The following is a 25,898-nucleotide window of genomic DNA, read 5'->3' as shown; positions in this document are numbered from 1 at the left end:
TGCCACCTTTACTTTATATACAGTACTTTATTTCTACTCCACCTTCCACTCTCTTCTGCACCAAAAGGCAACAAAATTCTGTGAAGGTTTATCTTTCATCCTTATGTTTCAGGTTTTTTTGCTGAACTTTAAACCCTCTGGTAAACTTTGCTCTCACAAGTTCTACAGTTCCTATCACAAAAGACACACATTTCACACACACACACACACATGAAAACCCACATTGATGAAATAGTTCCATTACTTCACACAGTCTCAATTAATGTACACCTCCTTTATGATTCTATGTAGAATATTGATAACATAAATGTAACCATGAATTCATCTATTATTGATATGTTTTCTTCGTATTAGCTGTTCCCTGTTGTTCAACTCAGGCCTCAGCACAATAATGTAGCATTTGGGGGAAAAGATGCAACCCAGTAAGCCAGCACTGGAAGCCAAGATAGAGAAGATCTCCACAGCCACCATGTATTTTCCACTCGTGCTAAGGTATGTTGGAACAAAGGACAACCAAACACTACAAAAGACCAACATGCTGAACGTGATGAACCTGGATTCATTAAAGCTGTCTGGTAATTTCCTGGATAGGAAGGCCACATTGAAGCTGACAATGGCTAGGATGCCCATATAGCCCAAGACACAGCAAAACATGAGAATTGATCCTTCATTACATGACAGTACAATTTCTTCAGTCATTACATACATGTCCAAATCTGGGAATGGGGGAGAAGTTGACAGCCAGAGAGAACAGATCCCTACTTGGACACTGGAGCAGGAGATGACAATGGAATAAGCCAATCTTTTCCCCACCCATTTCCTCATCCTGGATCCTGGCTTAGTAGCCATGAATGCCAAAACCACAGAAATGGTTTTGGCCAAGATGCTGGAGAGAGCAACAGAGAAGATGATGCCGAAAGCAGTTTGTCGGAAAAGACAGGTTTCCTTATTTGGCATTCCAATAAACAGCAAGGAGCAGAGGAAACAGAAAAGGAGGGAGGTGAGAAGAATGTAGGTGAGGCTTCGGTTGTTAGCTTTCACTATGGGCGTGTCCCGGTGGTTAATGAAAATGCCCAGCACCAGAACTGTGATCAGACACAATAGGAGGGCAGAGAAATTGGAAATGATTCCCAAAGTGTCTCCAAAAGCTAGGAAGTTTGGAATCTTAGGAATGCATTGATCCTTGGCTTTGTTTGAATAGTGATCTTCTGGGCAACTGACACAAGTTTCTGAAAAAACAGACAATGTATGACAATTTTAAAACAAGGAATATTGTTCTTAAGAATTGCCTTATCAAGAGTCCACATGTGCATCACTTAACCTAGATTCACCCAGATAAGATTTTGAAAACTTCTGCCCAAAATCTTCTGCCATAGATGCTTCAAAAAGAAATTCATCAAATGTGGCTTTTTCTTCCTGTCTTCCTCTAGAATCAAAAGTACTATGTAGTGAAATATCAGAATTATTCTAGTGGAAATCAGAAATAAGGTAATCCTCCTTAGAGGAAAGACTACCACTCCTGCTCTATCCCTCTGTATTTGTTCCTATTTCTTCCAAGCTCTTTCAGTTCCTGCTATCGTGATTCGGGAGTATCCAATGGTTCAGGTACACCGAGCTCCACAGTCATACCACAAATATGATGCATAAAAACTACATCCTTTAAAGTTGTATTAGAATAAGCAAAGCTGTGAAAATAACTGCATTATTTGCATGAGAATCCCTCTGCTTCCTCACTTTTGTACCACAGCAGGTGGCAGAACTACTTGGTGTTCAATCTTTGTGGAAGAGAAGGAGGAGGAGGAGGAGGGGGGGAGGAGGAGGAGAGCAAGGTCCAGCTGAGAGTGTGATGAGGGAATGGTTTACAAACGTTATTCCTTTTTTCATTATTAGTTGAGCACTTACCTACACAGGAGACACTGTGGGCTGCTCTCCTTGCAGGGACACTGTCCTTAGGGACAGTGTAAAATGTATTACCTCAGTGACCTAGTTGTTGTTGTTATGTGCCTGCAAGTCGATTATGATTTATGGCAACCCTATGAATCAACGACCTCCAATAGCATCTGTGAGATCTTGTAAGTTCAGGTCTGTGGCTTCCTTTATGGAATCAATCCATCTCTTGTTTGGCCTTTCTCTTTTTCTACTCCTTTCTGTTTTTCCCAGCATTATGGTCTTTTCTAGTGAATCATGTCTTCTCATGATGTGTCCAAAGTATGATAACCTCAGTTTCATCATTTTAGCTTCTAGTGACAGTTCTGGTTTAATTTGTTCTAACACCCAATTATTTGTCTTTTTTGCTGTCCATGGTATCCTCAAACCTCTTCTCCAACACTACATTTCAAATGCGTTGATTTTTCTCTTATCAGTTTTTTTCACTATACCTGACAGCAACCCCATGCCCTGCAGCACCCAGATTACACACACAGGCCGCCACCCCCTGAAAAAGATGTGGCACACGGGGATATGCAAAAGGACAGTTTATCTCTGGGGCCACCCGCTTGTTGTTGTTATGTGCCTCCAAGTCGACTACGACTTATCATGACTCTAAGAATCAGCGACCTCCAAGAGCATCTGTTATAAACCACCTGTCATGACCCCCAGACCCTCAAGGTACTGGGTTCATGCATCAGACTCAGACCCCCACCCTTAGGGAAATGACACTGGAACCAAAAAGCTATTACTTCACCCCTGCCAAGGCTGTGTACGCTCACAACAACCCTGCAAGGTAGAAGGTAGGCTGCCACCACCCCTGTATACTGGTCCACTCAGAGCCAGGGGATCTCTGAGCCCAGAAGATATATAAAACCAAGGTCCTAAAAGGCAAGAGTCACAGTTACACTCCTTGCCAGGCACCTCTGGTTTAACACTTAAAATCCAAGCCTTTAACTTCTTAACCTTCTTTGGTAGTTAGTGACTGAGATTGGTCAAGGTACTGAATCTAGAACCACCCCTTCTCTCAATTGAACACACCAGGTTAAATAGAAGTAGCTTTATTAAGATATATAAGCGCACATAACATATAGCAGCAAGTAATCCTTTAAGACCATTCACCCAACAGGGGTTTAGGTTCTTACAAGAGAATTCATACACACAACAAGAAAATAACAAACTAACTCACCTAACTACTTACACACGAGGTAGTTGGTTGCGTGGCACCTCTCCTAAGAGAGATGGATGTTCAACAAAAAGCAATGGAACCAGACATAGGTTGCCTTCCCATAAGCAACCCCAGGAACCATAAGGCAGAAAGGTTTGGAACTCTGGTGCCAGTCAGCATAGGCAGAGAACAGAGAACAAAGGCTATGGGTCTCTAGCCCTATATTAAGGGAAAAGGATCCTAACGGTCCAAGATTAATTGACCAATCAGGAATTGGCTGATGTAACTTTCTTCTCAATGTTTCTCACATTTTTGTGCCTTCAGGCCCCCCTCCCAACTGTGTTTTCCAACTGTACAGGCCAAGGATGACCTTGGGTACCAGGCACTTGCTAATCAGCAAAGATAAACAGGTGCAGCTTGTTAAGGCTTCTCTAACCATCTTCAGCTGGGAAGTGAAACTCAGATTTGCAAATTGGCAAGGCTTATCTTTTCTAACTGTAACCGTCTCCCAGAGTCCCTTACTGGAGCCAAAGTATTGCTATTAGATTTTTAATAACTCATGACCATTACAGGTTCATGACACGCCCCTTTTCGGGAAGATGATGTCAGAACTCTGGATAGTTCTGCATCATCGCCACAGCAACCAGGGATAAGGGAACAATCAAAAATTCCATCAATATATCGACATTGCACTATATACAGCATAAAAAAAAAGAAAAAGTTAATACATTTTAAGCAAGTGAGCTACTTCTTGACTTATGCCTTCTAGATATATTCAAAACATCCAACAAAGTTACAAAATAACAGCAAGAAAATTAAGGGACCCCTAAAACACCCGAGAAAAGAAGACTTTATTAAAAAAAATAAAGAAATAGAATAAAAAATGGGGTAATCCAAAAGCTGGTCCAGGTTCAAAAAGGTCATAAGCCATAAAATCCTATAAAAGTCCATAAAACATGTTAAAAGCGTAAAAGAGTAAAACAAGGTCTAAAACAGTCCAGAGGTCATCAGAGCCGGGAAATCAGTCAGTAAAATAGGCATGAATCAAATATCAGTCAACTGGAACAGATAAGCAAGATAAAGCATCAGCTACTACATTATCGCGCCCTTTTATGAACTGGATTGAAAAATCAAAATCTTGAAGGGCCAGACTCCAATGTAACAATTTTTGGTTGGAGTTTTTCATCCTGTTCAACCAACACAAAGGGGAATGGTCTGTCTGCAATTGAAAATGACGTCCCCATAGGTACGGGCGTAACTTGTCAAGAGCCCAAACCAAAGCAAGACACTCCTTTTCAATGGTAGCCAAATTGCGCTCTCTTGGAAGCAATTTCTTACTAATGTATGCAATAGGGTGCAAATCTCCAGCAGCATCTTCCTGGAGCAAGGCAGCTCCAAGCCCAAAGTTAGAGGCATCCGTCTGAACTACAAAAGGGCTTGAAAAATCAGGGGCTTTCAAAACAGGGTAGTTTACCAACATAGTCTTTAAAGCATCAAAAGCACTTTGACATTTATCAGTCCAAATGACATGCATTGGCATAGTCTTTTTGCACAATTCAGTTAGGGGGGTAGCAACACTGCTAAAATGTGGGGTGAATTTTCTGTAATAGCCTGCTAACCCCAAAAAAGACTGAACCTGTTTCTTTGTCCTAGGGACAGGCCAATTTTGAATAGCTTCGATCTTAGCCTCCAGGGGTTTTACACGATCCTGCTCCACCCTGTGGCCAAGATACACAACTTCCCCCAACCCAAATTGACATTTCTGCACTTTGATGGTTAGTCCAGTGGCCTGCAGTCTCTGTAAAACAATTCTCAAGTGATTCAAATGCAACTTCCAGTCAGGGCTAAAAATGGCTATATCGTCCAGATATGCGCAAGAAAATTCGCCTAGGCCATTAATCACAGAATTAATAAGCCTCATGAACGTTGCTGGAGCATTTCGAAGTCCGAATGGGAGAACCTTGAACTGGAACAAGCCCATATGCGTGACAAAAGCAGATTTCACAGCAGCGTCCCCATCTAGAGGCACTTCCCAATATCCCTTGGTTAAATCCAGTGTAGTGATGTATTTTGCTGCTCCCAGCCTTTCTATTAAATGGTCCATCCTAGGCAAAGGATACGGATCCACTTGGGAAATCTGGTTCAGCTTCCTGTAATCCACACAGAAACGCACTTCATTAGCTTCTCGTTTAGCCACTAGCACAGTAGGGGAGGACCAGGGACTGGTAGAGGGTTCAATAACTCCCATTTCCAACATAGCTTGGACTTCCCTCTCTACTACCTCTGCATTCCGCCCTGTAACTCGATACAGAGAAGCTTGCATAGGGGGATGATTCCCGGTGTTAATAGAATGAATAGCCAAATCAGTTCTTCCAGGCTTACTGGAAAACATAGGTTTAAAGTCAGTCAGGATTTGGACTAATTGATTTCATTGCTCCTGAGTCAAACCTTCGGGTAGGGTAATTTCAGTTATCCTCCCTGCTTGTTGGCTCTCTGTAACCAAATCCAAAGAATCCTCTGCAAATTCACACACCTTAGCACAAGCCATAATTAAATGTCCATTAAGAGAATCAGATTTCTCAGCTTGTAACAAAACAGCCGAGTTGGCTTCCGTTTTGCTTTTACAACTTTGGAGGCTTCCCTTCTTTAATAGAGCTGTCTTAATTTCTTGAGAGCCAACAGGCGGCACTTTGCATTCCATCAGCCCCCCTCCTCTGGGTTGCAAAGGCGAACTTCTTTCCTGTGGCTCAGGCAAGCGCACGGCCCACTCCTTCGAAGCCTTGGCTTCTCTCCCACTACATTTCAAGGTGTCTAACAAAACTTGAGACCTAGCAAGAGCATCCCTCTCCGCCCTACGTTCAGTCTCTTTATGGTGCAGGAAAAGCAGGTCTGCTCCTATCAAAACGTCCCATAAACTGTTGGTTGAATGAACTAGAACTCTATGGCGCCCAGTCCAATTCTTGTATGGAAGCAGCAGCTCAGCTACACGAGCTTGCACTGTCCTGGGTCCATACGCCGTGACAGTCACTTGTAAGTCTGGGACATATTGTTCTGGCTTAACTAGGTGTTCAGCAATACTGGTAATCTCAGCACCCGAATCTACCCTTCCCATGACCTGAACACAATTGACATATATGGGTTCCGAAAACTGCATTTGAACCCATTCCTTACATTCCGATGAAAGAGGTTCTGGATAGTTTCTCCCTGGCAGCAAGCTATCCTTTTCTTCTCCCTCTCTGCCCCCGGGTATATTTTGTACAACACTCACCGACAGGGCTTTGACTACCGGTCCACGAGGAGTTTCAGGACGGTCTTGTGAATTTGGGGCAGAAAATACAAAATCCAATTCTGCTCCTTCATTCTCCTCTGCTGACGACCAAGAAGAAAGTTCAGGGGGTTCCGCTCCAGGTGACGCTAAGTCTCTTACACGCACAACTGGAGCAACCCTTGGATTCTTCCTCATAGCAGGATTGGGCTTAGGCAAGGTTTCAGAACAGGAATTAGCCTTATGGCCGATTTTTCCACATTTAAAGCAAGTTATTTCTACAAGGGGCTTCTTTTGTAATGCAGCCTCTGTCAGGGCGGAAGGTACTTTGGAGTAGCCGTGCCCTCCCTTCACTTCCCTCGGCGGTTGCCATGGTTTCTGCATACCTGAAATCTCTCGCCTCGGTGGTTTCACAGGAACGTTCTCAGATTTCTGAAACAGAGTAAACTTTTCTCCAGCTCTGTTTTTAAACATACGATCTGCTAGCACGCCTGCTTCAGCCAGCGAACGGGGCTGCTGGTCTCTAACCAGAGCCATCAGGTCTCGAGGGAGACGTCTGTAAAACAGTTCTTTAGCAAACAGATCTAAAACCTCCCCTCGAGTTGCAGCTTCAGCCGTGTCTGCCCAGCGCTCCACATTCCTGCCCATCCGCACAGAAAAAGCTGAGAAGCTTTCCCGAGGCTTTTTTTGATCTGCCTCTAAACGTCGAAAACAGTCCTCTGCTGTTAAAGCAAAGTGGGATCTGGCCAGAGCATAGAAGTAATCAAAATTATCTGCATACTCCACTGGCAGAGAGTTCAACAATTCTCTCAATTCGCCTTCAGCGTTAATGCGTAAAGCACTCATCCAATACTTTTTAAGCACACCTTGGTCTCTACAAGAGTGAGCAAAAACTTGAAAAAAGGTAAAGATGTCATCTGTCTCACGAAAGGTCGGAAAAGATTTTTTATGGAGGTCTCGTCTTCCTCCTCGCGGTTGTTGCAACTCACGAGCAAAACTTTCCCTACTCCGGCGATCCTCCTTCATAGCCTTGAACTGTAGGGACAACAGCTTCATTTGCTTGGCTAGGTAACGCTGCATACTTCTAGGCAGCTCTTCCCCATCAGAATCTTCTTCCTCCTCATCTTCACTGTCCTCCTCACTTTCCTCAGTTTGCTTAAACACGATCTCCTTGTCATCTGCAGAAGGCTGAGGTATAAACGACAGAGCAGCAGCGCCTTCCTCCAGCTGAACAAGCTGACTAGGCAACGCATTGTCTGCCAGGTGCACATCCTCGGCTCCATTCTTTTGAGATCTGGTTTTTATCTTTTGCGACATTCTGCACTGACCTTACTACCCAAAGTAACAAACGGTTGTGTCAGAAGTCTCTTTCAAATTTACAACTTGCTGCAATGCACTTATCTCACACAGCGTGTTCACTTAAGAGCAGGAATGGCTTCGATCCTCACCGCTGCCAGCCATGTCATGACCCCCAGACCCTCAAGGTACTGGGTTCATGCATCAGACTCAGACCCCCACCCTTAGGGAAATGACACTGGAACCAAAAAGCTATTACTTCACCCCTGCCAAGGCTGTGTACGCTCACAACAACCCTGCAAGGTAGAAGGTAGGCTGCCACCACCCCTGTATACTGGTCCACTCAGAGCCAGGGGATCTCTGAGCCCAGAAGATATATAAAACCAAGGTCCTAAAAGGCAAGAGTCACAGTTACACTCCTTGCCAGGCACCTCTGGTTTAACACTTAAAATCCAAGCCTTTAACTTCTTAACCTTCTTTGGTAGTTAGTGACTGAGATTGGTCAAGGTACTGAATCTAGAACCACCCCTTCTCTCAATTGAACACACCAGGTTAAATAGAAGTAGCTTTATTAAGATATATAAGCGCACATAACATATAGCAGCAAGTAATCCTTTAAGACCATTCACCCAACAGGGGTTTAGGTTCTTACAAGAGAATTCATACACACAACAAGAAAATAACAAACTAACTCACCTAACTACTTACACACGAGGTAGTTGGTTGCGTGGCACCTCTCCTAAGAGAGATGGATGTTCAACAAAAAGCAATGGAACCAGACATAGGTTGCCTTCCCATAAGCAACCCCAGGAACCATAAGGCAGAAAGGTTTGGAACTCTGGTGCCAGTCAGCATAGGCAGAGAACAGAGAACAAAGGCTATGGGTCTCTAGCCCTATATTAAGGGAAAAGGATCCTAACGGTCCAAGATTAATTGACCAATCAGGAATTGGCTGATGTAACTTTCTTCTCAATGTTTCTCACATTTTCGCGCCTTCAGGCCCCCCTCCCAACTGTGTTTTCCAACTGTACAGGCCAAGGATGACCTTGGGTACCAGGCACTTGCTAATCAGCAAAGATAAACAGGTGCAGCTTGTTAAGGCTTCTCTAACCATCTTCAGCTGGGAAGTGAAACTCAGATTTGCAAATTGGCAAGGCTTATCTTTTCTAACTGTAACCGTCTCCCAGAGTCCCTTACTGGAGCCAAAGTATTGCTATTAGATTTTTAGTAACTCATGACCATTACAGGTTCATGACACCACCCAGTTCAGATCTTGTAAGGTCAGGTCTGTGGCTTCCTTTATGGAATCAATCCATCTCTTGTTTGGCCTTCCTCTTTTTCTACTCCCTCTGTTTTCCCAGCATTGTTGTCTTTTCAAGTGAATCATGGCTTCTCATGATGTGTCCAAAGTATGATAACCTCAGTTTCATCATTTTAGCTTCTAGTGACAGTTCTGGTTTAATTTGTTCTAACACCCAATTATATGTCTTATTCTTAGTCCATTCCAGTTTAAATGTGGCAGCCATAGTTAGATCAGAGCTTGAAAAGTTACTTTTTTGAACTACAGCTCCCATCAGCCCAATCCAGTGGCCATGCTGGCTGGGGCTGATGGGAGTTGTAGTTTTAAAAAGTAGCTTTTCCAAGCTCTGAGTTTGATCATGGTTGAATGGTTATATGTGGGTTTGATAAGTACACTGAGGCAACTTTGATTGAAGGGAGGCTATTGACACTCTGATCATTCCAAGCTCAAGAGTTAAGGGACTAAGGATATAACTTTTCCTTAAACCCTACTCAAATCCCCCCACAAAAGCCATGAAGCCTAAGCTGATGTATGTCATGAAATTGCAACATTGGTTTAAATTGGTTTAAAATACTTTATGTAACATGGCTTAGATGCAGAGAATTGTGGGAATTTCATCTTGGGCAGAGATGGGCCTCTGAGTGAGTGGAAAACTTTTAAGTTTCGTTTTTCAGCTGCAACTAATTAGGTGGCTTGAAGAGCAGCACCTGGTTATCTCTGTTATCTGGTGAGAGCCTGGTACTCAAGGCCATGCAGGCCTGAGAAGAGTTGAGATCAGGGAGGGAGGGGGGCCTGCCAAGGCGCGAAAAGTGAAGAAGCTTCGGGAAAATTACTTCACTAGAACGGCCCCTGATTGGCTGAATCATTGTGAATTGTTGCTTGGGTTTTTCCCTAAGTATAGGGGGCGAGACCCATAGTCTTTGTTCCCCTGGGTTCCATCTAGACGGGTGGTTACCTGTGTGGGGTTCCACTGCCTTCACTACCCAACTTATGCCTCTCTGGGGAGAGGTGAGATTTACAACAACTACCTCTTCAAGTAAGTAGACTAGGCTAGTTAGTTTTGTTATTTTTCTGTTGTGTCTGAACTCTCTCTTATGTCTTACCTAAATCCCTGGTCGGATGTGGGTTTTTGAGGAATTGTTTTGCTGCTATTAATTGTGCACTTATATTTTATTAATAAAGCTACTTCTTATTACCTTTGTGTGTTCATTGAGTGAGACCAATTTGGTTCTGAATCCAGCACCTTGACCACTGACCACAAACTACCAAGAGTGTGTTTTGGCTTTACCAGAGGCTTCTGGACAAGGAGTGCCTGTTTGGCTCTCGTCTTTAGGAATCCTTGGTTTACCTATGTCTGTGCTCTGGGTTTCCTCTAACTCAGAGTGAGAACCAGTTGAAGGGGTGGTGACAGCCTATCTTCTACCTTGCAAGGTTGGTGTTGGTTTGCACAGCCTTGGCAATGGGGAAAATTGGGTTCCAGAAAATTGGGTTCCAGAAAATTGGGTTCCAGAAAATTGGGTTCCAGAAAATTGCCCAAGGTGGGGTGATTGGGTTCGAAGCATGTACCTGACCCTCGTGAGGGTGCAGGGCATGCGAATGTAGACCATGGCCATCTGAGACCATGGGATGAAGGAAGATTACCCATAGTCCCTGAATCAGGGGAGCTCAGCCACATAAGGCTGAGAAAGAAAGACAAATATCTACTATCTCAGTCTGATAGTTCAAAGGCAGTTACAGTTTCTTTTTACACTCAGGTTTAAATTATTGCAGAATATGAGGGGTACATACATTGTGCTGCCCCCTAGGTAGGAAGTTACAGACCATAAGCCATGCCACAGCATTATCAATTATAGCTGGTAAGTGGGGTTGGCATAGCATTGGAGACAAAACCATCTTCCCCTCAAACAACCCACTTGTTGTTTGACAGCCACCTCAGTACACCTACTGAGGAACACCTGGGAGCTGACCAGCATAAAATAGACCCAGTGTGGTGCGTGCCATGCATCTGGAGTCCTGCTGGCAACCAGAACTATGCGGCTTCAGATCCAGCACCCCAAGCTCAGGTCAAACTCTGGGAGCAATCCCTGGACCCCTTATGGGGATCCCCCTTATGTTAATTATTCAGCCCAGTGCCATTTCTCCCATTGCAAAAGTTGTGACAAAGTATAGGTAGCACCTAACAATTCCCACTATTCACTGAGAGAAATGCAAAAACAAACCACCATTTGGGAGTGGGAGATCCTTTCTGACCAAGTTAACTAGCAGTCTGTGAGGGAGGGGATCACCAGAGGCTGATATGGTGCCGTGCCTGATCTATTAAAGGGCAAGAGCTACCCAACTGAGAGACCCTGCAGGGCCTCAGGAGAGCCTCGGTGCTATCACAAATTGCAGCAGAATTCCTCCCCCTCACCTGGGTCACCCGTGTGATCCCACAACCAGATCCTGGCGTGCAGCTGTGTCCCAGAACCTTTTTTTCTGGTGTCAAATTAAGAAAAAAATCTGAGCCTTATATCTTCAGTTTGGGGTGAAAAGACCTTCATTCTCACAATTTCTAAGAACATGAAATATCATTAACAGAGATGAATGTTCCTTTTATGTCTTCCAGAAAAGAGGTCCAGCCTTTTATCTATCAGGATGATCTTAGATCTTGATGCCAAAATGTACTGCCTGCCATTCTAAAGATACAGTATATTCCTCATGATAATTAATGTTATCGATAAATGTGAAATAATAATACATTTTAACACACACCAAACACACACACACCCAACATAAGTGACAACAAACTTTCAAAAGAGCTGCTCAGAGTTTACTGCAATAAATTATATCATGTGGAATATCTTAACATGGCATCTCCTACCCTTCTCATTTGAGAACATTCCATCTGGACATGGAGCACAATCATAGCAGCAAAATGTCCTCCCCTCCTTCTTTTTCTTTCCATAACCAGGAGGGCAGTAGTCATTACATACAGAAAGGGGTGGCACCTATCCAAAGATAAAAGAACATCATAAGAACATGAGAGTATTGCTGGATCAGGCCCTTCTAGTCCAGCACCCTGTTCTTGCAGTGGCCAACCAGATTCCTATGAGAAGCCTGCAAACAGGATATGAATGCAACAATGCTCTTCCAACTTAGATTGGAGATAGAACATAGCCATTGGAAAGCCTTATCCTACATGAATGTGGGTTTTGTTTTGAATCCCCTTCTCCTTTTTTGCAGCTGCTCCATACTGGGTCAACATCTTCATTGAGCTATTCACAAGAACCTCAAAGTCACTGCCAGATTCCAACGAAAGGAGGAAGACGAATATCCGGTAAAAGGGGTTGAGGCCCACTCAGCCTTCCATTCATCCGTGGTCGGTAAAATGAGTACCAGGCATATGCTGGGGGGTAAAGAAAGGCCGGGGCCAGAACTGGCAATCCCACCCCATATATATGGTCTGCCTAGTAAATGTCGCAAGACATCACCCTAAGAGTCGGAAACGACTCACACTACAAGTGCGGGGACACCTTTACCTTTATGCATCACTTTCTACTTGCTGACACTGAATAGCATTTTTCATTTTACTGCCAATTCCTTTTGATGAGATCATTTTGGTGCTCCTCACAATCTCACTTTTGTTTTAATGACCATGAACAATTTAGCATCATCAGCAAACTTGGTAATCATACTGATCCCCCCCCAAATTCTACTAAACATATGAACAAGTTAAAAAGCATAGGTCCCAATACCAATTCTTGGGGAACTTTCACTTTGGGAGGACTGTCCATTTATTCCTACTCTTTACCTCCTGTGTCATAATCAGTTACTGATCCATAGAAGGACCTCTCCTCCTATTCCATGACTACTTATTCAGGAGTCTTTGGTGAGGTACTTTGTCAAAAGCTTTTTGAAAGTCTAAGTACACATTGTCAACAGGATCACATTTATCTATATGCTTGTTGACACTCAAAAAACTCAAAAAGGTTAGTGAGACAGGACGTACCCTTGCAGAAGCCATGCTGGTTCTGCATCAGCAAGACTTATTCCTCTAGACTTTTAGTAAGTCTGTCTTTAACAATTTTTTCACCAGTTTTCCCACAACAGATGTTAAACTAAGAAGCCTGTAATTTCCCAGATCCCCTCTGACTCTATTTTTAAAAATTGGTGTTACATTGCCTGCTTTCCACTCCTCAAGTGAGGAGGCTGATCTTAGTGAGAAGTTAAATATTTTATTTTATTTTTGGAAGATCTGCAAATCCACATTTGAGTTGGTTAAGAACTCATGGGTGGATGTCATCCAAACCCACTTATCTGTCTGATTTTTAATTTGTCAATAAGTTCTAGAACTTTGTCTCTTCTCACCACTATTTGCCTCAGTTCCTCAAACCCCTGGCCTTATTTCGTCAACTGAAAAAACATGAAAAGAAATCATGCAGCTTCTCTACAATCTGCTTTTAGTGCTTCAACACACCTTTGACCTGCTTGTCCAATGATCCAGCTGCCTCCCTTACCCGCCTCCTGCTACTAATGTATTTAAAGATTTTTTTATTGTTTGTATTTGTGTTTTTAGCAATGTACTCTTTGAGTTCTTTTTTTTATATTCTTTTTATAGTTGCATTTCTTTTGTTCCTTTTCGTTCTCAATTGGACAGAACTTCCATTTTCTGAAGGAAACCTTTAATAGCCTTTAATAGTTTATTTTTTTTACTTAGCTCATTATCTGCACTGGCATCCTCTTTGCCTGATGGTGTCTTCCCTAACTGCAGGATACATTCTAGCTGATCTTCTATTTATTGAGGTTTTGCACAACCACCATGCATTTTGGAGAAATTTGACCCTCTTGTCTTTACCTTTCAACTTCTTTTTTACCAATCACCTAATCTGGGGGAAATTTCCTCTTTTAAAGTCAAATTTGACTGTGTTGGATTTTCTTAGCAATTGTCTGTTGTACATTTTTATAGCATTATGGTCATTGTTGGAATCTGATAACATGGTGGTCATTGTTCCAAATCCAATCCAATAACCAGCAGACTAAAAATATTGTAAAACAATATTCTAAAACCAGCACCAATTGCAATAAAATAATCCTAGCAAATCATCAGTTGGAACATAAAGGCTATTTGAAGGCTGGTACTAGCACGGTCAGGAGTTCCATATGCTAGAAGCCACCACTAAAAAGGCTCTGTCTAGTACTTGCTACTCTGGTTTTAATGGCAGGTCAACAAGCTGGAACTCACAAGACAAAGGCATGAATATGCTCATTCAGGGGAAGGTCTTTTGAATAATGGTATTCCAGGGAATTTCATTTTGGATACTCTGTTCATAGAAAAAGAGGAAGACCAAACAAGAGATGGGTTGATTCCATAAAGGAAGCTACAGACCTGAACGTACAGGATCTGAACAGGGTGGTTCACGATAGTCAGAGCTTGGAAAAGTTACTTTTTTGAACTACAACTCCCATCAGCCCCAGCCAGCATGGCCACTGGATTGGGCTGATGGGAGTTGTAGTTCAAAAAAGTAACTTTTCCAAGCTCTGCGACATATGCTATTGGAGGTCGCGATTCATAGGGTTATCATAAGTCGTGATCAACTTGAAGGCACAAAACAACAACAGCAACAGGGAATTTCAAATTTAATTATGTTTTATACGAAGGAATGCTTCCTTTGTTTCCTTTACATCTATTGCCTTCCCATTTTGTTGGATGACCATGAATGTTTGCATTTTAGACACTGTGCAGTCATTTCCCCACCTGAGTCAAGTCTTTGTTCCATTTGATACTGTCCTCGTTAATGGTGAACACTTTCTCAAGAGGAGCCTGAGGATCCAATCTTCCCACTTTAACCCGCATGTAGGATTGATTTGGAAATGTGACCAAGTTTGTAATATCAAAGCCAGCTGCCAATTCTCCTTGTTCATTTAATGTAATTTCATCCCCGGCACTGTTGTTGAATGACATCCTTTGAAGAAATGAGTGGAGCTAGGTGGAAAAGTAAGAAAGGTTTTGTAATATTCTCTAAGACGAATGGAGACTATCCACCTTTTAGTGGCAGATAATACAAGAAGACAGCAGCATATCATGAATCAGTGTAAATTCAAGAACTGAAGGTGCTGCCAAGAGAACTTCCAAAAACTAGTGGAGGACAAATCAGGATACATACATTATTTATTTAAAACATTTATAGATTGCCTTTCACCAAAACAGTTTCCTGAAGCAGTTTATGGCACAAGTATAAAACAGCATAATAGTAAAAGCAAAAGCAACAACACCAAAAGCAGGAGCAGTGCACTTCACTAAAACTAAAACTCAAGAGCAGGTTTAACCAAACCCTAGAAAGGCCTAGAAGGCTTTGCTTGATTCAGCGACTGAAGGCCATCAGTAACATGTCCATCCATGTTTCTAACCTGAGGATGTTCTAAAGTCGGGGCATAATTACCAAAAAGAACAATTTTAGGTTTCAACACAGTGAACAAAAACTCACCAGTGGAACAACTGGAAAGTTTCCCTCAGCTAATCTGAGATCCTGGGCTGGCTGATGTGGAGAGTTGAACGCTATTAGGTACCCAGGTCACAAGTCATTTAGTGCTTTGAAAGTTAACATTAAAGCCTTAGTTAGTTAGTTAGTTAGTTATTCTTTATTTATATCCCGCCATCCTTCCAATACTGGAACTCACGGCGGCTTCCAGATAAAATCTTAAAATCTGTCTTAAAATGTTTACAATTTTGAAAGGTGGATGTAGTTTTAAAATTGTTTAAATATGTGTTTTAATTGTAGATGGAAGTTTTAGTTTGTACACCACCCAGAGAGCTTCGGCTATGGGGCGGTATAGAAATTTAATAAAATAAATAAATAAAATAAATAAATAAATAAAAGCACATATAATTGAAATATACAGAATCTACATTAAAATGAAATTAAACTACATCCAATATTAAAACCAATCATATTGCTAGATAAAAAGGAATCAAAACCAATTTAAAAATAGTAAAATTCGCATTAGCAGTGCAGTTCCCAGCAGCCCCAACATTAGCAACTGTCAGTACCAAAAGCTTGTTGGAATAGGAAAGTCGTTGCTTGACGCCGGAAGGACTGCAGGGAAGGGGTCGTTCTTATATCCCTAGGAAGAGCATTCCACAGCCTAGGGGCCGCCACTGAGAAGGCCCTATCCCGCATCCCCACCAGTCGTACTTGAGAGGAGGTGGGTACTGAGACAAGGGCCTGTCCTGAAGATCTCAGGGCCCGGGCAGGTTCATACAGGGAGATATGGTCTGATAAATAGCCTGGACCTTAAACCAGGCCCAGTGTCATATAGGCAACCAGTGCATATAATGCAGAATAGGCATTATATGTCATTGCACCAACAGAGGTGTCAAGATTGGAATGGAAGTGAACAAATTAATACTCAAAGTAAGGTTGCAAGATTCTTACAGCAAATTTCAGACTTTTAAGATATTATACTGATACAGTCAGAAGGTTCAGATTTTACATATGGCTACAGTATATAGAATCACTTTTGGAAAGGAATTTGAGAAATTGAACAAGACAAAGCTGGCTGCTCATGTTCTGTAGACATGATAGTGGTCAATGGAATATTGGCTACTGCATAGCACACAGCTGTTGATGGGAGTAATGTATCTTCTTTGCAGAACAGGACATATGCCCCTTTGCTATACTAACTCTCCTCTCTTTTGTACAGACCTTCTCTGGAACTCCCTTTCTTTCTCCTTCATCTGCGAGGACTTCTGCTGTATCAGATTGGCTACTGGGAACTACAGGGCTCTCCCCTACATTCCTTACCAAAACACTCAGAAACCTCTGAAATCTGTATAAAATTGGCAGCAGATCTTTTCTTCTTCTCCAAACGTCTCTTATCCACCTCAAAATACATCTTCCTCCAATTTCAATCCAAATGTAGCTTGCTCGCTCTCCCTCTCTCCCCCTCTCATTTCTTCCCAATGTTTTCTCCAGAACATTTTCTCAGTCCACATTGCCTACAGTTAGTGTAAGCAACTCTCCATTGCGCCCGTCTCCTGGACCTATTTGTCTTTTTCCCCCCTTTTATTTCTGTTATGAAAACCATAGATTCCCAAGCCTATGCACCTTGCTTATTCTCTTCCCTACCCCATTCTCACAAATGCCTCCTTTATTTATTATCTTCTTCCTTCCTTTCTCCCATTTCCTTTTGCCAGAATCTGCTTCACACATACAACCCCTTGCAATTTCTTTGTTGTGTGTTATGGTGAGCCCTTAAGGCTAGTCTTTTGGAAATGGTAGCTTGAATGTATATTTATAACTCCTTAAATGTTATTTAAGCGTTATTTAAATGTTATTTAAATGTTATTAGCGTGCTGCTTATGAAAGTCTGCATCAGTTAATGTTTTCATACATCTTTTAACAGAATAATCTCCTTCTTGATACAATTAAATTACTTAAGGTTTATTATCCTTGAGGTGCCAAATTCCAGAACATGTCCACACGGTCAGTGTTACATGTGACAATGCACACTTGCATGGAAACTGGACTCTTCATAGCATTACCTGCCAGGGGTCTACATTCAGAGGAGACAGTCTTCCTTTGGCCTCCATTCGTCTGTGGTTGGCACTAGCTGAGTACATGGTATGTAAGGCATGTGCCAGAGCATAGACAGCATTATAGATACTGTAGCTGTGGCCAGTCATGCTCATTTCAAAATAAGGAGAAGGAAGGTTCTCCAGCATCTCTTCTCCAGTACATGTAATACCAATGAATGTTAACACAGTGGACTTTGAAACTGAACAACTGAATGCTTGTTCCCAGAAAAAATTGATAAAGCCATCTCCATCTGCCCACGAAGGATTTGCAGTGTGAAGAAATTCTTGGAAGCCTTCCAGCTCCTTTGACTGAACTGCAAAGGAGATAGCACCATGGAACATTTGCATATCAATGTCAACAAATTTTTGAAGGGTATACAATGTAAAATCGATCTGTGCTGTCGTTATCCACACTTTTGCTGTAGATAACATCTCTTTGTAATGAGGAAATATTACTTGAATCATCCTTATAACACTTCCCAACCATATGATAGTTGAACTTTCTCCATAAATAATGACTGCCTTGGCTTTGCTTCTCAAGAAATTTGGCCAAATCTTCTTTATCTCATTGATCAAATCAGGTATCTTAAGTGATAACTGCAAAGATTTTATAACTTTTTCTATGAATGCTGAACAGATTCCATTCTGCAAAAGCATTGGCTCCATGGTCTGCAAGAAACGTTGTCCACCTTCATCATCCACAACAATGTGACCTACCCATTTCCATCTGAAATGCAGAAGTAACTGGACAATTCCCTCGTACTGGAGGGCTTCATTGGGGACCATGCGGTAAAAAGAAAGAAACTTACTTTGATCATTGACTGCTGGTTCAAATGAGCCATATGAAATCTAAAGAACAAAAAACATGTTTTAGGGTAGTAAAAGGATCTCATCATATCATTTATTTACTTATTTACTTACAGTAGAGCCCTATATATCCCCAACTTCTTTATACGATATTATTCCTTGCCTTTTTAAACCCACCCAAAATTAAAGAGCCAGAGCTTAATGGCTGATCATCTGCTTTGCATGCAGAAGGCTCCTGGTTCTGTCCCCAGCACCCCTATGTTGGGCTTGGAATTTCCCCCATCTGAAAGTTGCTATAGGCAATTAGGGTAGACTAATTGCAGTGTGAGCTAGATGGTCCAATGGTCTCTCTCTCTCTCTCTCTCTCTCTCTCTCTCTCTCTCTCTCTCTCTCTCTCTCTCTCTCACACACACACACACACACACACACACACACACACACACACACACACAATCTTCTCTTCAACAAAATATTAAACACACCATTTTTGGAACCACCCTCTCTCACCTGTGCCTGGATATCAAATTATGTCCCAATTCAACTCCAAATAGTTCATCACTTTTTACTTTTTCCATTTTGCCACTCTGTCTGTATGAATCATCACATTCCTATTGGGAAGAGGAATGTGGGAGATTAAGAGAAGCCCCCATTGCTCCTGTACTTGAATCTTACCTGTGGAATCTTGTAAAGACCTAAGATGTCAGCTATGTGTGAGGAGGTATCGGAGCTCATTCCCCCAATGACTCCTATTACATTTTCATGAATGCCACATTTGTAGTTGGGGACAAACTGATGTGATTTGAAGAGAAGGTCCAGAGTGGCACGGTAGGTCATCCTTGAATCAGAGTAGCTGTCATAGATGTGGAACCCAAGAGTGACATTGGGCAAGATCTTGGGATTCTCGTTAATCTCATCAATGGCAAACACCAGGGCAAGGATGTGCTGGTAGAATTTTGTCACCACACTGCAAATAAAGTGACTTTCTTTTTCAAGGGAGAATTAATTAGTACACAAAATCATTTTAGCACAGTATTCATCTGCTCTACATCTGACATTTTCAGCTGCCTGATTATAACAAGAGGGCATAAACAATCAAGTTTACCATTAGCCACATCTTGCTAGAAAATTTGTTGTTGTTATATGCCTTCAAGTCGACTACGACTTATGGCGACCCTATGAATCAGCGACCTCCAAGAGCATCTGATTATAACAAGAGGGCATAAACAATTTAGTTTACCATTAGCCACATCTTGCTAGAAAATAGGAACATCTAATATGGATATCATTGTCAGGATTGTGCCTTTAGATGTGCATTATATAATTAGGATCCGCCTTCAGGCAAAACCAGAATTTAAACATCTCAGATTACATAGAATGTACAGATATCTTTTTATAAATTTTATATGGTCCAACTGTTGGCAATGTTATGTGTAGTACAGATGCTTTTGGCATCTCATCAGAAGATGGTTGTGGGGTAGAGCCAAAGTCTAAAGTGGCCAGAGCCTTCCATTGCCATTTCTTTTCTTTCGGCCACCCAATTGTTTTCCCCCATCTTCCTGCCGTCTCTCTTACCCCATTGTTTTCTCCTCAATTCCACCCATGAGAAATTAGGCTGAGGGGAACATGTAACTCCTCAGACTGTACATTGGTCACCCTTTAAAATCATAACTGTATACATGCCATATTTCTGAATGTCTGCAAATTTTGGGAAATAAAAAAGCTACCCCTTCTGTACCCACTTTTTTCTAATAGGAAAAATCAACAACTATATAACCAGAATCAAGAGCAATTGGATCACAATACGGTAAATGTTTTGAAATGTCCAAATCCCAGTATAGCTGTAGTCCATATATATTCACTGTCTGAGCAGTTCCATTTTTTATCAACAGTAGTTTCCACACACAGAAAAGGAAACAAGACAATACAGCATAGAAAAGTAATATAAAACATCATGTACAACAACAATCACTTTCCTTATTGTTCAAGAGCTCGGTACACTGATGCATCATCATTAAACTAAATAATCTAGATTACACAATAGAAATAAAACTCATAGTTATATTTATTTTTTCTAAACCTAAAAAAAAACAACCAACAGTGCCCATGTCTTTCAAAAAAGTTCTATTCCTATTTTTTAGGCAATCGAAGTACTTCGCAGTAAGTCTTACGAATATGAAAGAATCAGTAAAATAACATTGCAGACCACTGACTTACAATGGAGTGTTTACAAAGAACTGAGAAGGATGTCTGCTGAAGAAAAGTTTGGGGAAAATGTAGTAGATATGAGATGCCATCCCACCGATGAGGAAATCTCCAGCCTCATGCCACTCATGTGGAATATATACAGGTTTATTTCTCAAGCATCTAACATTATGCACTTTGCACATCATGTTTGAAAGCAGCAGCAGCCAAAGGAACACCATCCTGACAGCAAAGTTCCCCCTACACTTGGGTTCTCACGGGTCTCTCAGTCTACAACATCAATACTCCCATGAGCCTGATTTGAGCAAGATGGCTTGGGTGACAGCTGACTGTGCTAATGCACTACCCAAAGATACATGAATACACATTATCTCTAAGTTGAACAGCATTACAAAAGCATTACTTGAATGCCAATTAAGAAACAGCAGTCTGACAACCTATGCAAAGAAAGGAGGAAACGGATTAAAATAACAGGGCCTTGCCCCTCTCTTATCCCTAATCTTAGCTGTCTATGGGTTACTGGAGTACTCATACCCAATTGATGCTTGTTTCTTGAATTTACTTTCTGCATCTGCCTTTTGTAAAACCCTGGAGGTTTGGGAATATGGATAAATTATCGTGATTTAGATAATTAATGGCAGATAATTGCTTCTGCAATGTTCTTGGACTGCTGAAAGTATATTTATTTCATAACTGCTGAAGCAAACTCTTTTGTCACATCATTGAAAGATGGAGTTAGAAGGGACCTCAAAGGGCACTTATTTATTTAAATATTTGAAAGCTCTTACATAAAATATACGAGATGGTACACAACCTCAAAAACATAGTAAAAACAACTTCAAAAGGCTTATACAAGCAACAGTCTTTCTTGAGTCCTTAGAATCTGTCATCAAGGACATGTAAGACCCCAATGTAAATATCACTAGTCCCCAATTGTACAAAAGATCCCTTTAATAAACAATCTTAGTTAAGATTGTTCCGTTGCCATGGCTAAGTCTATTACACCAAGCAACTAGGAGGTTTTAAAACCATTCTAAATGAATAAGTGGCTGGGAGAAAGTGTCACGTTGAGACAATTTGAGTTACTGCAGCAGGGAGTTCAAGATATAAAAAACACAAGAAGCTCAAATATATTAATTCATGTTTATAACAAGGGGGACCAAGGGACTGAAGGAATCATTTCCATACAGCAGCAGTTCTCAAACTTTTTTCCCTGGACCACTTAATTTTTTTTGTGTGCCTGTGACAGGGAATTTAGGGGTCCATTGGACTGGGGGTCCTGAAGAAATTGAGGATACAGGCTTACAGCAAAAAGGTAGGCCTTTATTTAGTAAGGTAATGTACAGGAAGACCATTTCCCATGATGTTCGATGGAGCTCTGCCACATGCCACTGATGTCTACATTTTATACCCTCCAAGACAAAGAAATTAGCATATTCCAATACAAAAATTATACATAAGTATTACCTAGACATTATGCTGCCTACATTAAAATCTAGCCAACCATATAATAGTCAGAAATTCTAATACCAACCCATCCCTTCTGTGACCTAATACATTCCAAAGCTGACCTTTCCTGACCCTTTGGAGACACTGAGGCTGCTGTACCAGGGTCTTACTACTTTTATCTTATCTCCTGGCCTTGCTGTTCCAGCATACTGAACATTCCACAAAGGGACCCCAAAGAAACAGAATCAAGCAGAGAAAAATATATTTTAGCTTTGATTCACCTATTAATATATTATAACTTCATTATTCCTAATGAATATATAGTTTATTAGTTTATTATAAAAATTCCATATCACCTCAGCAGCACATCACTCCAAATGCTTGAAATGCTGAGAGCTTGTAAGAAATAGCAATGTGTCCTTATAACACCACCATTGTAAAGCAAAGTGTGTAGTTCACGTTTTGTAGCTTTTTGTGGAACATCATGCTTCTTTTCTGTTAACAATAAACATACATAGATATCTGCGGGAGGCCCACTTTGGCTCCATTTAACAAAAATGTGTGATCTGATATAGATGTAGATATAGCCTACATAGCAATAATCTATAAAACAATGAATCCCTTATTTTCATTATAAAGTATTTGAAATACAGGGTATTCAACAAGTTCCAGTAAGGTGTCTTCAGTTAATTTTAGGCCACTGTTTGGGGAAATATCACATAGAACATAGGACATATAAATGGTCCTCCCCACCCCCAAATAAACTGCAATATTCCCTGACTTTATGTTATGGCTTATCCCTTGTGCTACAAATTTGGTTCAAATCTATCAACGTCCTTGAATAATCATGGCCATTACACACACACACACACACTAAATTAGGATGCAAGCCTCCTCCTAATGTTGGTGTTGTTCTGCCTGTGATTTTTTAATGTGTGTGTATGTAAAAATTTCAAACCCATGCATCCCAAAGAATAAGAATCCAATCGTTAAAATTAAACATAGTTGTATTTCATGCACACAGAACTATATGACAGCCTCCCCACAACACCAGCTGTAACTCTGAAAAATTCCACATGTGCCTTTACATAAATATTTTAATTCTATGCCACCTCCAAACCACTTCCCTAATGAGAGGGGTAATAGGTTTCTGTTTAGTTTTCTATTTCCTACTTAAATTCAGTTTCTGTTCATGAACTTTAAATCCTCTGGTGAACTTTTCTCCCACCAGGTCTGAACAACCCCTAAAAGACTCAACTCAAAACAAAACACAAAACTGATGAAATATTTTCATTCCTTCACAAACACCCACTTCATTTACTGTACATCTCTTTTATGTTCCTGTGTAAGATACAATGAACATAATTGAAACCACAAATTCTTCTATCATTTATATCTTTCTTCACCTGCCCTCTGAAAAATTGGTTTCTTGACCTCAAGTGTGAACTCTTGACCCACCTGGTCAGAATGGCCTCTTGATCGTGGCAAGGCTGGCCCCCTTACCAGTGAATGCACAGAGTCAAGGGTTTTTGCTTTCTCCCTCCATATCTACATAGAGTCCTAGTATGTCGAACATTAGTTCACCTAAATTCACAGGTTAGCAACGGCAGTCGTCAAACACAGGCATAGGATAAAGGAGGTCCCACTCAAGCTTTCTTGAGTCTAGGGAGATACCAGATATTTTCTATTTTGGAGTCAGACTTCAGACAGCAGAATAATCTTTATAATATATGCTATTTATTCGTATCTTGCACACTACAATTAATAAAATGCATTCTAGTGGCCTTAGCCAACATTGCAGAAACAGAAAAAAAGAAATATATATCAGCAAGAAATAAGTTGCTGGATATCCATTTAACATCAAATTATTAGACTATGAAGGCACATCTTAGTTAAAATAGGTTACAATACAAAAAGACTGAGTTAAACTCTAAGTCATATTACAGAGCCAAAGTGCATGGAAATGCATGTCATAATACATCACCCATCAAATGTCATGGATGGAATAGAGGGATGGTTCCACCTGCTTTCTTCGACCCCCCACTTCAACAGAGTCAAGGGTCATTAGTGCTATAATAATTGGCCTTTTATACACTTTCTTATCAAAGGGCCTTATCTGCTACTGCCAATTGCTGCTTCTCCTTTCTGTGCCTCTTCATACAACCTCTTCATGCTCTTCATCAGGTCGTTAACCAAATGCTCCTAGTGCTCCTAGCACAACTAGTTATCTTAACTTCACCATATAAGAAACTTCCTTTCTAAACAGCCGCAGTATTGGCTGAATGCCTAGACTTCCTTATGTGTTTATTCTCTGTTTCATAAGAAAACATTGCTTTGTTCAGAAAGGAGGGCTGGAAAGAGGCCATTTTCAAAAGAGAACATTTTTCCTTTATGCCACTTATGCAGTACTAAGCTCTAAGCTAAGCCATAAAAGCGAATATAAGCAAATTAAATTATTTAAGCACGTTTTATTTATTTATTTATTATTATTTCAATTTATATACCGCCCTTAGCAGAATAGCTCTCAGGGCGGTGAACAAACAAGATAAAATACAATATATCATAGTAAAAAATCACAAAAACATGTACAAACAAATAACAGAAAGCACAACAAAAACGAAATACAACACAAATTAAGAAGGATACATATTAAAAGTAGAAAGATTAAGAAAATTAAAAGATTAAAATGCCTGGGAGCATAAAAAGGTCTTTACCTGGCGCCGGAAAGATAGAAGTGTAGGCGCCAGGCGTACCTCTTCGGGGAGGCTATTCCACAACTCGGGGGACACCACAGAAAAGGCCCTAGATCTAGTAACCACCCTCCGGGCTTCCCAATGAGCTGGTACCCGGAGGAGGGCCTTAGATTCTGAACGAAGTGAACGGGTAGGTTCATAGCAAGAGAGGCGTTCCACAAGGTATTGAGGTCCCACGCCGTGTAAGGCTTTATAGGTCAAAACCAGCACCTTGAATCTCGCCCAGAAGCAAATAGGAAGCCAGTGCAGACGCGCCAGAATAGGTGTTATATGCGAAGACCGACTGGTCCTCATCAATAGTCTGGCAGCCGCGTTCTGCACCAGCTGAAGCTTCCGAACTGTCTTCAAGGGCAGCCCTACGTAAAGCGCATTACAGTAATCCAATCTTGAAGTTACCAGAGCATGAACAACAGAGGCGAGGTCGTCCCTGTCCAGATAGGGGCATAGTTGGGCTACCAGACGAAGATGGTAAAATGCATTCCGTGCCACCGAGGCCACTTGGGCCTCGAGAGACAAGGAAGAATCGAAAAGAACCCCCAAACTACGTACCTGTTCTTTCAGGGGGAGTGTAACCCCATCCAGAACAGGGTGAACATCGACCATCTGAGCAGGGAAGGCGTTCACCAGCAGTGTCTCGGTCTTGTCTGGATTGAGTCTCAGTTTATTAGCTCTCATCCAGTCCATTATCGCGGTCAGGCAACGGTTCAGCACATCAACAGACTCACCTGAAGAAGATGAAAAGGAGAAATAGAGCTGCGTGTCATCAGCATATTGATGGCAATGCACTCCAAAACTCCTGATGACCGCACCCAGCGGCTGCATGTAGATGTTGAAAAGCATGGGGGACAAGACCGACCCCTGAGGGACTCCACAATGGAGAGTCCATGGTGTCGAGTGATGTTCCCCAAGCACTACCTTCTGGTGACGGTCCGCGAAGTAGGAGCAGAACCACTGCCAAGCAGTGCCCCCGACACCCAACTCCGCGAGTCTCCCCAGAAGGATACCATGGTCGATGGTATCAAACGCCGCTGAGAGATCAAGGAGAATCAACAGAGTCACACTCCCCCTGTCCCTCTCCCGACAAAGGTCATCATACAGGGCGACCAAGGCTGTTTCGGTGCCAAAACCGGGCCTAAAACCGGATTGAAATGGATCTAGATAATCGGTTTCATCCAAGA

At 41.6% G+C, this 25,898-nt stretch overlaps 1 protein-coding gene across 1 annotated transcript; it reads right to left on the bottom strand.

Moving 5' to 3' along the window:
• Nucleotides 1-321: 321 nt before the first annotated feature.
• Nucleotides 322-20,610, bottom strand: LOC133366970 (vomeronasal type-2 receptor 26-like). The gene is made up of 6 exons (XM_061590531.1): nucleotides 20,531-20,610; nucleotides 18,989-19,280; nucleotides 17,477-18,358; nucleotides 14,690-14,917; nucleotides 1,332-1,467; nucleotides 322-1,229 (listed from the first exon to the last, which is right to left on the bottom strand). The coding sequence occupies exons 1-6, from the start codon at nucleotides 20,608-20,610 to the stop codon at nucleotides 322-324; spliced, it is 2,526 nt and encodes an 841-aa protein (XP_061446515.1).
• Between the last annotated feature and the right edge of the window lie 5,288 nt (nucleotides 20,611-25,898).

This window comes from Rhineura floridana, chromosome 11 (assembly GCF_030035675.1).
Source record: "Rhineura floridana isolate rRhiFlo1 chromosome 11, rRhiFlo1.hap2, whole genome shotgun sequence".
In the NCBI taxonomy this organism is placed as follows: domain Eukaryota; kingdom Metazoa; phylum Chordata; class Lepidosauria; order Squamata; family Rhineuridae; genus Rhineura; species Rhineura floridana.
This window is presented reverse-complemented; position numbering and strand designations above follow the sequence as displayed.

Bases quoted from the DNA above. Each gene is read 5' to 3' on its own strand.
- LOC133366970 (XM_061590531.1), bottom strand. From the start codon at position 20,610: ATGGCATCTCATATCTACTACATTTTCCCCAAACTTTTCTTCAGCAGA. The intron at 19,281-20,530 runs GTAAGTCAGTGG...CTTTATTTGCAG, and splicing joins TTCTTTGTAAACACTCCATT to TGTGGTGACAAAATTCTACC. The intron at 1,230-1,331 runs GTGAATCTAGGT...CTGTTTTTTCAG, and splicing joins GTTTTCAAAATCTTATCTGG to AAACTTGTGTCAGTTGCCCA.